This window comes from Schistocerca cancellata, chromosome 8 (assembly GCF_023864275.1).
Source record: "Schistocerca cancellata isolate TAMUIC-IGC-003103 chromosome 8, iqSchCanc2.1, whole genome shotgun sequence".
In the NCBI taxonomy this organism is placed as follows: Eukaryota; Metazoa; Arthropoda; class Insecta; order Orthoptera; family Acrididae; genus Schistocerca; species Schistocerca cancellata.
Window position 1 is genome coordinate 243,459,431 of NC_064633.1, and position 16,174 is coordinate 243,475,604.

General features: G+C 44.6%; 1 protein-coding gene across 1 annotated transcript in view; it reads right to left on the bottom strand.

The window, feature by feature from the left end:
* LOC126095491 (SKI family transcriptional corepressor 2) overlaps nt 1-16,174 on the bottom strand; it is a 195,166-nt gene that overhangs the window by 166,484 nt on the left and 12,508 nt on the right. Inside the window, exons 7-8 of the mRNA XM_049910280.1 lie at nt 8,911-9,076; nt 3,737-3,871 (exon numbers count right to left, since the gene is read on the bottom strand). Of these exons, the coding sequence (XP_049766237.1) occupies nt 3,737-3,871; nt 8,911-9,076 (301 nt within the window). The remainder of the gene's footprint in view (nt 1-3,736; nt 3,872-8,910; nt 9,077-16,174) is intronic.

Sequence of the window (16,174 nt, forward strand, 5' to 3'; positions counted from 1 at the left end):
AGTCACTTATCTCAATGGATTTCCCCACTTGCAGCCCATATCTTCGCCAGGGTGATCCCCCATCTGTGCCTGCTCCACTTACATAGTGGAAGGAGTGCGGGTAAGCTACTACAAACAGCATAGTGAACGCATTATTGTGACCAAGATAGACACGAAGCCCTTGCCTACTACAGTAGTACACGTTTATACGCTAACAAGCTCTGCAGATGAAGAAATTGATGAAATGTATGATGAGATAAAAGAAATTATTCAGGTAGTGAAAGGAGACGAAAATTTAATAGTCATGGGTGACTGGAATTCGAGAGTAGGAAAAGGGAGAGAAGGAAACATAGTAGTTAAATATGGAATGCGGGTAAGAAATGAAGCCGTCTGGTAGAATTTTGCACAGAGCATAACTTAATCATAGCTAACACTTGGTTCAAGAATCATGAAAGAAGGTTGTATACATGGAAGAATCCTGGAGATACTAGAAGGTATCAGATAGATTATATAATGGTAAGACAGAGATTTAGGAACCAAGTTTTAAATTGTAAGACATTTCCAGGGGCAGATGTGGACTCTGACCACAATCTATTGGTTATGAACTGAAGATTAAAACTGAAGAAACTGCAAAAAGATGGGAATTTAAGGAGATGGGACCTCGATAAACTGACTAAACCAGAGGTTGTACAGAGTTTCAGGGAGAGCATAAGGGAACAATTGACAGGAATGGGGGAAAGAAATACAGTAGAAGAAGAATGGGTAGCTCTGAGGGATGAAGTAGTGGAGGCAACAGGGGACCAAGTAGGTAAAAAGACAAGGGCTAGTAGAAATCCTTGGGTAAAAGAAGAAATATTGAATTTAATTGATGAAAGGAGAATATATAAAAATGCAGTAAATGAAGCAGGCAAAAAGGAATACAAACGTCTCAAAAATGAGATCGACAGGAAGTGCAAAATGGCTAAACAAGGATGGCTAGAGGACACACGTAAGGGTGTAGAGGCTTATCTCACTAAGGGCAAGATAGATACTGCCTACAGGAAAATTAAAGGGACCTTTGGAGAAAACAGAACCACTTGAATGAATATCAAGAGCTCAGATGGAAACCCAGTTCTAAGCAAAGAAGAGAAAGTAGAAAGGTGGAAGGAGTACATAGAGGGTCTATACAAGGGTGATGTACTCGAAAACAATATTATGGAAATGAAAAAGGATGTAGATGAAGATGAAATGGGAGATACGATACTGCGTGAAGAGGTGGACAGAGCACTGAAAGACCTGAGTCGAAACAAGGCCCGGGGAGTAGACAACATTCCATTAGAACTACTGACAGCCTTGGGAGAGCCAGTCCTGACAAAACTCTACCATCTGGTGAGCAAGATGTATGAGACAGGCGAAATACCCTCAGACTTCAAGAAGAGTATAATTATTCCAATCCCAAAGAAAGCAGGTGTTGACAGATGTGAAAATTACCGAACTATCAGTTTAATAAGTCACAGCTGCAAAATACTAACGCGAATTCTTTACAGGTGAATGGAAAAACTGGTAGAAGCCGACCTCGGGGAAGATCAGTTTGAATTCCGTAGAAATACTGGAACATGTGAAGCAATACTGACCTTACGACTTATCTTAGAAGAAAGATTAAGGAAAGGCAAACCTACGTTTCTAGCATTTGTAGACTTAGAGAAAGCTTTTGACAATGTTGACTGCAATACTCTCTTTCAAATTCTAAAGGAGGCAGGGGTAGAATACAGGGAGCGAAAGACTATTTACAATTTGTACAGAAACCAGATGGTAGTTATAAAAGTCGAGGGACATGAAAGGGAAGCAGTGGTTGGGAAGGGAGTGAGACAGGGTGGGTTGTAGCCTCTCCCCGATGTTATTCAATCTGTATATTGAGCAAGCAGTAAAGGAAACAAAAGAAAAATTCGGAGTAGGTATTAAAATCCATGGAGAAGAAATAAAAACTTTGTGGTTCGCCGATGACATTGTAATTCTGTCACAAACAGCAAAGGACTTGGAAGAGCAGTTGAACGGAATGGACAGTGTCTTGAAAGAAGGATATAAGATGAACATCAACAAAAGCAAAACGAGGATAATGGAATGTAGTCGAATTAAGTCGGGTGATGCTGAGGGAAATAGATTAGGAAATGAGACACTAAAAGTAGTAAAGGAGTTTTGCTATTTGGGGAGCAAAATAACTGATGATGGTCGAAGTAGGGAGGATATAAAATGTAGAGTGGCAATGGCAAGGAAAGTGTTTCAGAAGAAGAGAAATTTGTTAACATCGAGTATAGATTTAAGTGTCAGGAAGTCATTTCTGAAAGTATTTGTGTGGAGTGTAGCCATGTATGGAAGTGAAACATGGACGATAAATAGTTTAGACAAGAAGAGAGTAGAAGCTGCCCGCATCTCGTGGTCGTGCGGTAGCGTTCTCGCTTCCCACGCCCGGGTTCCCGGGTTCGATTCCCGGCGGGGTCAGGGGTTTTCTCTGCCTCGTGATGGCTGGGTGTTGTGTGCTGTCCTTAGGTTAGTTAGGTTTAAGTAGTTCTAAGTTCTAGGGGACTGATGACCATAGTGCTCAGAGCCATTTGAACCATTTTAGAATAGAAGCTTTCGAAATGTGGTGCTACAGAAGAATGCTGAAGATTAGATGGGTAGACCACATAACTAATGAGGAGGTATTGAATAGAATTGGGGAGGAGTTTGTGGTACAACTTGACTAGAAGAAGGGATCGGTTGGTAGGACATGTTCTGAGGCATCAAGGGATCACCAATTTAGTATTGGAGGGCAGCGTGGAGGGTAAAAATCGTAGAGGGAGACCAGAGATGAATACACTAAGCATATTCAGGCGGATGTAGGCTGCAGTAGGTACTGGGAGATGAAGAAGCTTGCATAGATAGAGTAGCATGGAGAGCTGCATCAAACCAGTCTCAGGACTGAAGACCACAACAACAACAACAACAACATCGTGTCACGTGCCTTCAACGCTACCAGGCGGTATGCAGTGGTCGTAATGTTTTGGCGTATCAGCGTAAAACGACCTTCTGCTGTCAGCTACAAATAGCTTGCATGCCATTTGGGTCATGTCTTTCATGTTACGGCAGCGCTACCATAGCTTTTTATACAAAATACATATTAGAGCGATGTTTGTTCTGTCGGACACGTACGAACTCGATTATGTACATTTTTAAGAGCACGTCGGCTCCTTGTCGTTTGATTCAGTGTGCATGCACCATTTTCGTCCGAACACCTACGGGAATCAATAATTTGAGAGTACAGGGTATGTGGATAATGGACGCTGTATTGCAGCGTCTGTAGGCCGGCCGGTGTGGCCGTGCGGTTATAGGCGCTTCAGTCTGGAACCGCGTGACCGCTACGGTCGCAGGTTCGAATCCTGCCTCGGGCATGGATGTGTGTGATGTCCTTAGGTTAGTTAGGTTTAATTAGTTCTAAGTTCTAGGCGATTGATGACCTCAGAAGTTAAGTCGCATAGTGCTCAGAGCCATTTGCAGCGTCTGTAGGTTGGAAATTTGATTCGGTCAGAGATGTGTCCGGATGGCCGAAGTGGTTACGGGATCCGCTCACGAGAAGCGGTAAAACCTGGTCCTAGTCTCTCCCGACATAAATTTTCAGCTTTCATCTTAGCGTTACGACAATGCCCTGTGCTGCTGGAAGTCACCGTCCCTTCTCTTTCTTTCCCCACTGTCAGTTTCATACAAAAAGGTGTCGATGGTAGGCAAGTCCGATCGCACGTACCTCCGCGAGGTTTTCGGCGGCGACGAGAGCAGCGGGCGCAGACGGCTGGGGCGTCGCGACGGCGGCGACGCCGGCAGCCGCAGCGGCCGCGGCAGCAGCGGGCAGCACCGGCCGGAACGCCGACTGGTACGGCGGCTGCGAACACACCGGCCAACGTCAGCGGCGCGGCACGGCCTCAGCCGCAGGGCTGGCGCGACTGAAAGCGAATCTCTCGATCTAGTGATCAGTCTCTGCCGAGGAAGGTGGTCCTATGCCTCCCTTCCAAAGGAATCCTTCAGTTAAAATACGGAACACAGACGCGCACATTCTGGAGACTAGCACATGTTACCCGTTATCTTGGGCTACACATAGATGAGAAACTGAATTTCCAAGAACACATCAGGCTAACAATAGACAAAGCAGCAAAAATATTACATAAACTGGTAAGGCTAAATTCAGAAAAGCACAGACTACCTGTGTAGGTAGGCTGTTTAGGTTTTTATATTGGTAACGCCACGTAGCGCTCTGTGTGAAAATCACTGGCTGTGCTGTGTGCAGTCTGTGGCTGGTTTGCATTGTTGTTGGTCATTGTAGTGTTGGGCAGTTGGCTGTTAACAGCGCGTAGCGTTGCGCAGTTGGAGGTGAGCCACCAGCAGTGGTGGATGTGGGGAGAGAAATGGCGGAGTTTTGAAATTTGTGAGACTGGATGTCATGAACTGCTATATATATTATGAGTTTTGAACACTATTAAGGTAAATACACTGTTTGTTCTCTATCAAATTCTTTCATTTGTTAATTATGCCTATCAGTAGTTAGTGCCTTCAGTTGTTTGAATCTTTTATTTAGCTGGCAGTAGTGGCGCTCGCTGTATTGCAGTAGTTCGAGTAACGCAGATTTTTGGTGAGGTAAGTGATTTGTGAAAGGTATAGGTTAATGTTAGTCAGGGCCATTCCTTTGTAGGGATTTTTGAAAGTCAGATTGCGTTACGCTAAAAATATTGTGTGTCAGTTTAAGCACAGTCATGTATAATTTTTCTAAGGGGACGTTTCACCTGTAGCAGTCATGACATACCACTGTGCGCTCTTCGAATCAGTACTCAGCTTAGCAGCTAGCACGTGGGCACACGGATTGATCCTGGTCACCAACAAAGTATCAGTCAGACGAGGGAGGAGAACCGTCCTACTTAGGCTATCTAGAGCCGTCGGTACCACCTCAGTGGATGCACTATGTGTCGTGCTTGCAATATGCCCCGTAGATATCACAATCAAATACAGAGCTGCAAGGTTCTGGTTAGAGATGGGGAGACTACATAAGGTACAGAAGAAGCATTGTACCAATACAAACGACGCGTTACCTTAAAAATTGGGTTTTGGACACATGACAAGGTGAGAGGGGTGTGAGTGATAAGGGACATAGACTGCACGACTTCCTCCCTGACATAAGAGAGTGGTTGAGAATGAAACATATCGATCGCAGCCGTGGTATGGTACGTTTCTTAACTGGACCCGGGCCTTAACCTACGCACTTAAACCTCGTGAGTCTGAGATACCTACTTACACATGCAGCGAAGAAGGTTCACCAGAACACACTGTCTTCTTCTGCGAACAGTAGAGATAGACTACACTTAGACTACACTGAAACATACATACATACATACATTCATGAGCCAAAGAATTTGACCACTGCCCACTGTAACGATGGATGTCGCCCGGTGGCGTTGCGGGAAGGTGATGCGGTAATAAAAGTACGTAGGCAGAGCAGACACGGACGGGGGATCACCCTACCAAAGATATGGGCTGCAAATGGGGAAATCCATTAAGATAAACTTCGACAAAAGACAGTGAACAAATATATCGAAAACGGCGAAACTGGTCAAATGTTCACATGCTACATCAGGTGCATCTACAGAAAGAGGTAGAAAAACATTGAAACTACCACTAGGTGCTTAGTGGTTGGACACCACGACTCTTCACAGAACGTGTGGTTTGGAGGTTCGTCTGCTCTGTAAAGTAGGACAGATGGATATCTGTGGCATGTCCGTCGAAAGAGCACGATACTGGTGCATTCACAAGTGTTTCGGAGTACATCGTTCATCGTACATTGTTGAACATGGAGCTCCGCAGAAGACCACCACTACGTGTTCACATGTTGACCCAACGACATCGTCAATCACGATTGCCGTGGGTACGGGATCATCGGGATTCGACCGACAGTCGATCAATGGAAACGTTTCCGCTCTTCGGATGAATCACGGTTTTGCTGCACTAAGTCGATGGTTGTCCACACGAACGCCGTCATCGAGATGCACGGCGGCACGAAACGTGCAGCGCGCCACCGACTAAGGCAGATGAAGCAGTTTTATGCTTCTCCTGAGCTTGCATGCGACCTGTGGTAGTAATCAAAGATACGCTGACAGCTACGAATCATCTGCATCTCTTCATTCTTGATATCTTTCCTGACGGTGATGTCTTCTTTCAGCAGTATAATTGTCTATGTCTCGGAGCGTTATAGTGAACTGACGTCGATGTCTCGGCGACCAAATTCGCCTGATGCAAATCCTGTAGAACCCATCTGGGTCGCTATAGGGCGCCATCACCAAGTACACAAATCAGCGGCCCTTTATTTACGCGAATTACACGATAGATATCTAATGTCACATATCTTCACAAAGCTACGAACAACCTGTCGGATCACTGAGACGCAGTGATGCACTTCGTCCCTAAGACAGACAAACAAGCTATTAAGCAGGTGGTCACAATGTTTTGGCTCATCAGTGTATATACCAGAGGTGAAGAACAATGGGCACAACTAAATGCATTAACAAGCGGTATTTCAAGAACAACATGTGAAGAGTACCTGCGAACATGACATAAAAGACATGGATGTATGCAACGCAACAACATTTTCCATAGGGTACACAGCGACACTAGTAGTGACAGGTCAGATTGTTTACATTACCCTTAAAAAATTTGTTTATATTTCAACCTTAAATTATTGTTATTTTAAAAAGTGCTATTCTTTGTCAAGTTATGTAGATTAAAACAAAACAAAAAGAAAACTACAAAAAAGATGTAAGACCTGTTTTAAAACATCAGGGAAGAGGTCTTTAATTTTGCCATAAATAAGTAAATAAGCCTCGCTTGCAATGGGGCGAAGAGAAGTGAACGTAAGCTAAGGTGCATTCGCAGACCATGTGCGAGTGTTCACTGCCATTCCTCTGTAGAGTGTGCACAAAGTAACTTGGTCTGTAGCTGTGCAGAAAGCGCAGTAGGTGAGGGGGCAGTAGTGGTAGTGGTGGCGGCTCCATTGTGAATGGCTACAGTGTTGCAGGGGAAATACAGTCAGACAGCTGAAGCCTGTGCACAAACATAGCTTGTAATTACATTTTCTGAATCTGCTAACGATCATATTAACAGTGTATGTCAGTACGACCAGTAATTCGACAAATATAGACAATCAAAGTGAAGAGATCCTTACTAGAGCCCCAAAAAATAAATAACCGCGTAAGCAGAGAAGCAATCAATGCAAAAACTAGATCAGCCACATGCTATCAGAAGGAAATCTCATAAAACAAAAGAGGTGTAAAAAATTCAGCATTGCCAACAATCTCACTTGCTACGATCTGATACCGTAAAACATTTTTAAGAAATGAATTTTTAATCTAAGAAGTGTATAATGATTTCTCCTAGCCCCGTACACATAGTCGTGAGAATCAGCGATTGTCAATTTTAATAACTATGAAAATATTTGTAAGATTAAAAACAAAAACGTGGCGTGTATGGATTAAATAACATGTGCCTATTGTTATGTAGTGTATGTTAAGTATGTTAACTATTCTGAGTGCGTGCGTGTGTGTGTGTTTTGCAATACGACGTAAAACCTGGTTAAGACGTAACGTTTTGACGTCAATCTTGCATGATCATGCCAGATTTGTCAAATACACCCTTATGTGTGGACGGAAGTCGACAGTGTACCAAAACTGAATGAAATTTGACAAAGTCGCAAAATATTGATAGGCTGGAGCTTTGTGTACAAGCAAGAACGCCAACCAGTACGTGCGTGCAGACGCACGTCGGCCCTATCATTGAAAGTTAGCACCCTGCGTCTACTCTCGGTGACGCTACAAATTGCAACTTCATTTTAGTGTGTGTAGTGGCGAAATAAATTGGTACAGTTGCCTCTAACAAGTAAAATCTAAGAATTACAGCATCCGAAACGAGAAAAATGCATACGCCACTTTAGTTAATAAGAACGAGGAAGTCGATTGTGAAGTAACAAACGAGCTTAAACCAAACAGCCATGAGATATGGAGGTGGAACGGAAGAAATGTTTAACATTCTTTGTGATAGTTTAATTTAATTTCCTTCTTGGATGTGTAATCCACTATCAGGAGTTAAGTAATAAAAATCAGTTTTAATTTTCGTGGACAACAATCATTATTATTACGTTCATCATACAAAATTAGGCAATTCAGGGTCCCTGTAGCTCCTGCCAGTCGCTAAAAACCTTAATGTTGCGGTGAGTCTCTCGTAGGCGCTGACAGCCACCGTCATGAAACTATCTACTTTTTCAGTTTATGGGGTGCAAGAGTTAACAGTTTACAGTGTGTTTCTATGTCCATAATAAGAAACTGCACCAAATTCTGGTTCCTGTAGTAATCCTCGAAGAAAATTCACCTTGGAGAATGTCCCTCTCTTCAATAACCAATCCTGGGACCATCGCGGACGACTTATGGACTTTGTTTTCTTCTTCATTTTGCCGGCCGAAGTGGCCGTGTGGTTAAAGGCGCTGCAGTCTGGAACCGCAAGGCCGCTACGGTCGCAGGTTCGAATCCTGCCTCGGGCATGGATGTTTGTGATGTCCTTAGGTTAGTTAGGTTTAACTAGTTCTAAGTTCTAGGGGACTAATGACCTCAGCAGTTGAGTCCCATAGTGCTCAGAGCCATTTGAACCATTTTTTCTTCTTCATTTTGAAAGCACATGATGAAACCGTCGTCAGTAATAGTTCTTTCTCCATGACTATTTCGGATCGACGGAGCAATAGACTGAGCGAAAGTTTCAAAAATGTAACTGTGCGATTTCTGTCAGTCTTGCATGACCGTGCAAGACTGATGACAAAACTTTAAAACATTACGTGTAGGATAGAGAGAGAGAGAGAGAGAGAGAGAGAGAGAGAGAGAGAGAGATGCTGCTCACCTTGGGCTGCAGATCAGCGTGGCTGAGCGCGGACGGTGGAGGCGGCGGGGGCGGCGGTGGGGGCGGGAAGCCCAACTTGGCGCTCGCCAGCCAGGGCAGCGCAGCCGCGTACGGCGGGAAGGCGAAGTGCTGCTGTTTCTGGTGCCACACGTAGTCCATCACCAGGCTGCGACACAGCACAGCACGACGCACTGGCTCAGGCAAACCGACCAGTATTTTGCTCGAAGGATCGCTTACACACTATCCGATCAAAAGTATCCGGACACCTCTAGGTAATGCGGAACTGACCATTAGACGTCTGTAAAAGGAGGAGGGGTTGTACTGTGTTACCAGTAAAGAGCTAGTAAGAGCGGAATGGGCCGGTTAGGAGAACTACGTGGGTGACTAGTCATTGGATGTCGCCTGAATATGGGATCCTTCAGGGTCATTAAAAGCGTACTAAAGCTACCTAAGTTGGTGGTGTGACCGTGAAGTGACCAACACCAGACAGACTTCATGTACTGGAGGGTGGCTGTAAAGAAAATAGCCCAAAATGAGCGAGAGGCTTCACTCTTGAGTTCCACAGTGCTACCAGCAGTCCATCAAGCACAATGAACGTACATAAACAGTTAAAAGAGAATGGGGTGCAACGGCCGAGCAGCTTCTCATAATCAAAAGTGTTCTTTAGCCAGTGCCAAACGACACTTGAGATGGTGTAAAAAGCGAAGCCACTGGACAGTGGAAGACTAAACGAGTGATTTTGTATGATGAACAACCTTGTGGCAACGCGATGGAAGAGCTTGGGTTTAGCGAATGCCTGGACAACATTACCTGCTATCATGTGTATTTCCAGTAGGGATGCAGGCGGTGTTACGGTTTGGGAGTGTTTCTCTTGGTCAGAGTACAGTTCCTTACTGTAGTTAAGAAATCGCTAAATAGGGAAAAATATGAACACAATATTCAGTGTTACGAACTATGTACGTAGAGGTACAGTTCCGATACGATGAAATTATCGGTATGTCAGTATGACAATCCATCCTGTCATAGAGCAGCGACTGTGAGGCAATAGTTTGTGGAAAAAAACATTCCTTAAATGAATTGGCCTGCCTACAGTCCTGACTTCAACCCAGAGGCTCACCTTTGGGATGAGTTATATTGTCGATTTCGCACCAGACCTCAGTGTCCAACTCTGTTTTTGACTCTAGGGAGAAAGGACTGCCGTCCCCCCACAGACACTCAGACACCTCACTGAAATTGTCCCCAGCACATTTCAAGACGTTCTTCAGGCGAAGGATGGACACACCTCATATTAATGTCCACTAATAGGTGTCCGGATAGTTTTGACCGGGAGTGTATTACAAAAGGACGCATTAACAAAAAAAAAAAATTGTCAGATGATTTTTCCGGTATGAGTGTCCTAGAAACAATATGTCATACTCATTCCGAAAATTACTTTCATTTTTTCTATCGCTTCAGGATTTCTCACAAAACAAGATCCCGTATTTCAAACATTTATGTAATTTAAGCTCAAATGTAAGGGGTGATGAAAAAGTCAGCGTTCGAATGCTTATATACCGGCAACGTAGTAGCGCTGCAGCAAATTTCCCATTGCTCCTTATATTAAAATAAAATTACCATAAAAAAGACCTTTATTTTTAAAATTATTGTTTTAAATGTACTCCATAAACATACTGCAAACAGTTATCATAGCAACATTATGAATATTTTCTTACATTTAATGTGCAAACTTTCTCATTTTTGACTTCCTTCCGAAACATTCATATTTACAATCTTTCTTCAATAACTAATAATAGTCTGCCTTCATACTTTCATTACAGGTTCCCTGGTACTTCTACATATCCTTATTGTCCTGATGGAAGTGCTCTCCTTGCTCTATACTAAACTGTTACAGGTCTTCGGGGAAGTAGGAATATAAGAGTGCAGGAAATGGACTTTAATATTCATGTTACAAACATTCTTCTTCAAATTTTCCTACATCGTATTGACAGTTTCCTTGTAATTTGTATCCTTTTATTCCTTAAAAGTTTTCAGTGACATGCATGAAGGCAGTTCATGCTTCTTTCTTTCTAACGTTCAGTGTGTGTTTAAATTTGTGATCCTTTATCAGTTTGTGAATTTGAAGACCAAAAAATCCTGGTTTCAGTTCTTATTGACGGATAGAGACAAATGTCATAGAAGGATACTTAAAACAGGATAGCCTTGTGAAAGATCCGGCATAAGCTGTTTCATCATGCACAGTTTCGCACATAGTAGTGGAAGCAATACATGTGGTGTAGACAGCTTGTTCACTAATAATATTTCCGTAACTAATAATGAAATAACTTTATTTCATTTTGATTAAACTAAGAACAGTTTTGAAATCAGAATTATTTTTAGTCAATAGATATCGTTCAAAATAATGTACTGACTGCAACAGGGTGTTCAAGAGTAGCGCAGTCTAACGGGAAAACGATTCAAATGAGGCAGGGTTGCAAGTAGCCTTCTTGACGTTATTCTCGTAACGCGGAGGAAAAGTGTACGTGTCATAATCTCTCTTATCCGATACTTCTTAAGATACGCTGCTGCCGCAGTTGTAGGAAGACATCCCACTGGACATAAGGCAATCAGAGTGGTACCAACAAGATGGACGTCCCTCCAAATCTGCTCATGTAATGACAGACACTCTTAAGAGAATATTTGGAGAGCACTGGAACTGTAGTTCACGAAACGCAAAATGGTCTGGCCATTCAGCAAACTTTACATTTTTATATTTTTATCTGTGGCTAAAATTAAACCAAGAGATCTATTAGGAAACATCGACGGCTGCTGAAGACGTGAACTGCTTTATAACACAGACCTTTGAAATTCAGCATGCAGTACTGTTCCTCCAGAATCACCTTGTAGCGTGTAGCAACGCTCAAGATCTCATTCTGAGCTCTTGGTGTGACAGCCGTGATAGCAAACACACGAACCGCACCTGGGTTACGTGTTTTCTTAACTGATACTCGGCACAATAGGGCAGGCGACTAAGGAACCTCTTCTCCTGACGGCGGAACAGGCGGCGGCACTGTTATCTCCATACTATTTGATCAAGTCTCATACATGTTACGCCACTGTAGTTTTTTAGAAGCTGCTTTCACAGAAGAAAAAAATGTATAGTTCCATTAGAAAGAAACAAAGTCGGTGTCGTAAAATGCCGACTATAAACGATTAAAATTACTTGCGAACGTCAGGAAATTCGTGATAATGTCAGCTGTGAGTTGACGAAAACCGCACCTAGATATACACTCCTGGAAATGGAAAAAAGAACACATTGACACCGGTGTGTCAGACCCACCATACTTGCTCCGGACACTGCGAGAGGGCTGTACAAGCAATGATCACACGCACGGCACAGCGGATACACCAGGAACCGCGGTGTTGGCCGTCGAATGGCGCTAGCTGCGCAGCATTTGTGCACCGCCGCCGTCAGTGTCAGCCAGTTTGCCGTGGCATACGCAGCTCCATCGCAGTCTTTAACACTGGTAGCATGCCGCGACAGCGTGGACGTGAACCGTATGTGCAGTTGACGGACTTTGAGCGAGGGCGTTTAGTGGGCATGCGGGAGGCCGGGTGGACGTACCGCCGAATTGCTCAACACGTGGGGCGTGAGGTCTCCACAGTACATCGATGTTGTCGCCAGTGGTCGGCGGAAGGTGCACGTGCCCGTCGACCTGGAACCGGACCGCAGCGACGCACGGATGCACGCCAAGACCGTAGGATCCTACGCAGTGCCGTAGGGGACCGCACCGCCACTTCCCAGCAAATTAGGGACACTGTTGCTCCTGGGGTATCGGCGAGGACCATTCGCAACCGTCTCCATGAAGCTTGGCTACGGTCCCGCACACCGTTAGGCCGTCTTCCGCTCACGCCCCAACATCGTGCAGCCCGCCTCCAGTGGTGTCGCGACAGGCGTGAATGGAGGGACGAATGGAGACGTGTCGTCTTCAGCGATGAGAGTCGCTTCTGCCTTGGTGCCAATGATGGTCGTATGCGTGTTTGGCGCCGTGCAGGTGAGCGCCACAATCAGGACTGCATACGACCGAGGCACACAGGGCCAACACCCGGCATCATGGTGTGGGGAGCGATCTCCTACACTGGCCGTACACCACTGGTGATCGTCGAGGGGACACTGAATAGTGCACGGTACATCCAAACCGTCATCGAACCCATCGTTCTACCATTCCTAGACCGGCAAGGGAACTTGCTGTTCCAACAGGACAATGCACGTCCGCATGTATCCCGCGCCACCCAACGTGCTCTAGAAGGTGTAAGTCAACTACCCTGGCCAGCTAGATCTCCGGATCTGTCCCCCATTGAGCATGTTTGGGACTGGATGAAGCGTCGTCTCACGCGGTCTGCACGTCCAGCACGAACGCTGGTCCAACTGAGGCGCCAGGTGGAAATGGCATGGCAAGCCGTTCCACAGGACTACATCCAGCATCTCTACGATCGTCTCCATGGGAGAATAGCAGCCTGCATTGCTGCGAAAGGTGGATATACACTGTACTAGTGCCGACATTGTGCATGCTCTGTTGCCTGTGTCTATATGCCTGTGGTTCTGTCAGTGTGATCATGTGATGTATCTGACCCCAGGAATGTGTCAATAAAGTTTCCCCTTCCTGGGACAATGAATTCACGGTGTTCTTATTTCAATTTCCAGGAGTGTATTTTCATTCTCGATATATATGGGGAGGCCTGTCTCAGCTGCCTCACCCTGTATTCATCCAGTATTTGATAATGAGAGCACTTACCGGCTTCCAACAACCCTTACACATAATTTCAATCCTTCTTTAGATATTTTTTCGCGAATAGCCATCACAAAATAATGAAAGGATAAAGGCTGATCGCTTACTACATTTTTTACTGTTCGTACAGTACAATGGTCAGCATAAGACACGACGTTTTAATTTATTACTTCGTAGCTATTAACTCTATTCGCAACAAATTTTGAAGGCAGTATACACAGACAAAGTGTATCATAATTAATGGCATAAACGCGAACAGTTCAAAGTACATGATACTGGAAGCAAAAAATTCTCAGTAAACGTCATCCCAATTAGGAAAAGGTAACAATGCTGCCCAAAATTAAGAAAAATTATTAGTGATATCTCGGCAGAATGTTTTAATGAACACGATAATTGTTAATTAGCTGTTCTCGTAGTTAAAGGAGGTGTTCGAAGTTTCATCTTTGTACCCGGATGAAGGCCTCTACCCGTCACCGCAATGAGTTTCGTACCATTTCAAACACACCTGGGTCGTTCCAAAATTCTTGACAAGCACTGACAAGTCTCTGCTCCAACCCTTCAACAGTGTTAACCAGAGCGGTGTACACTACACATTAAGGTGGCTCCAAGCACAGAAATCCATGGGGTTAAGTTGAGGCGATACTGGAGGCAACGGTGCAGGTCCGTTTCGCCCAATCCATATTTGACCATGTCGGCGGTTAGATGTCGTCTCACCATACCAGCAAAATGTGTCGGTGCTCCATCACTCTTGTACCACGTCCTCTGGCGTAGCTCTTTGGGAATATCCTCAAGCCATGCTACAAAATGATGCCTCACAAAACGAAAGGCAATTCCGTCCACTGAGTGTGTTTCGTAACATGTACGGCCCAATACGACGATCATCTCGTACCCCTAACCACACATTCAATGAGAAACGCCGCTGATGTGGGGACTCATGACCAACCTATGGGTTGGAGGCTAGTTGACTCAAAATGTGAGAATTGTGAAGATTAAACACACCATCACGAGTGAACCCTGCTTCATCTGTACATAAAATGTTATTGGCAAATGAAAGGTTGCCTGAAACTTGTGAGTCTAGTCCGCCTCAATAAGACACTGAACTCATTGGAGGTGATAGGGATACGTTACAATGCGAGGTATTATTCTCTAAGCAGTATTGTGCCTCATTCCACGAATTTGTGTGGCACGTTTCCTTGTCGAGATTACTGGAGAGTTTTCGACTGTTTCCAGCACCAGGTCTTCAAGCACAACTATAATTCGTGCAGGCATACCCGTTAGAGCAGCATGTTCAAATCTCCCAGTTTCGACTCTCGGGGTGCCTTCGGGCAGGGTATAACTTCTTAGTACAAATGTGCATTGTCGATTAGCCCTACCATACATGAAGCGACTATCTGCATACTCCTCCTTACCGTGATGTTTCGAGTTATCTTCAACACCCGAGCAACTCAACTGGCGCTCCGCAAACTGACGTGAGTGGCACTTTGACTGTGTACTATACTGTCGTATCCATTCTGCTTACAACTTCATGTCTCGAAAATGTAAACAAAGGCTAAACCAAGGATCGATGTACGATGTGTACATAAAGTCACATCATTAGTGACTGCTGGTAACCGCAAAGTCGCAATTATCTCGCGAACGGTTCTTTGCGGCCCTATGTTTCCTGAGACTTTTTAGCTTCTAGTATCGCGTACTTTTAATTGTATGCTTTTACGCCCTCTATTACGATACAGCCTGCATTCCACTGAATGTACCTTCAAAATTATGTCATCGTCCGACACATGACGTCATAAATGTTGAGATGTGTGAAAAACTGCTTGTCTTAAATGGGGTGCTATTACTGTCAGGACAATCGGCGTCACTACAGACAGAGCGCACCCTTCCTATTCGCCTCGGCACTAGGAGGGGGACGACTGGTGGGTTCCTCGCCACGGCCGCCTCTTACACCGGGAAACATCGCCTTTGCTTATTTTGACAGCTGGCTGAGTGCACTTGAGACCGCCATGGAGAGACTGGAACGAGAAAAAATCCCCGCCCCTCTCCGGCGTTGAACCTGAGACATACGGGTTCGGAGTCTATGTTTTACGCGCTAGTTCCCCACGACCACTGTGGATGAATAATCGGTGGCTTTTGCTCGTCTCACAGTTGCCTATGATACAGTACGGAAACTCGGAAAAGTTATACAATGCCAAAACATAGTTAGGCTCATAAACAACATGTTATCAGAGAGGTGCTTCCAAGTGGTCCTCGGCAATCCATTAAGCAGACGGAAGAAACTTAATATTGGTCTTCCCCAGGGTTCAGTTCTGGCACCATTCCTGTTCAAATTATATGCATCTGATCTGCCTGAGTCCAGGACACTTATTTGTATAGACAATCTTGATTGGGCCATTGAACAAAAGTCTTGAAGCTGGTGAAGAGATATTCTTTGCACATCTAATGCAGATGCATGAATACTTCAGTAATTGGAGATAAACACCAAATCCAACGAAGATCGATGT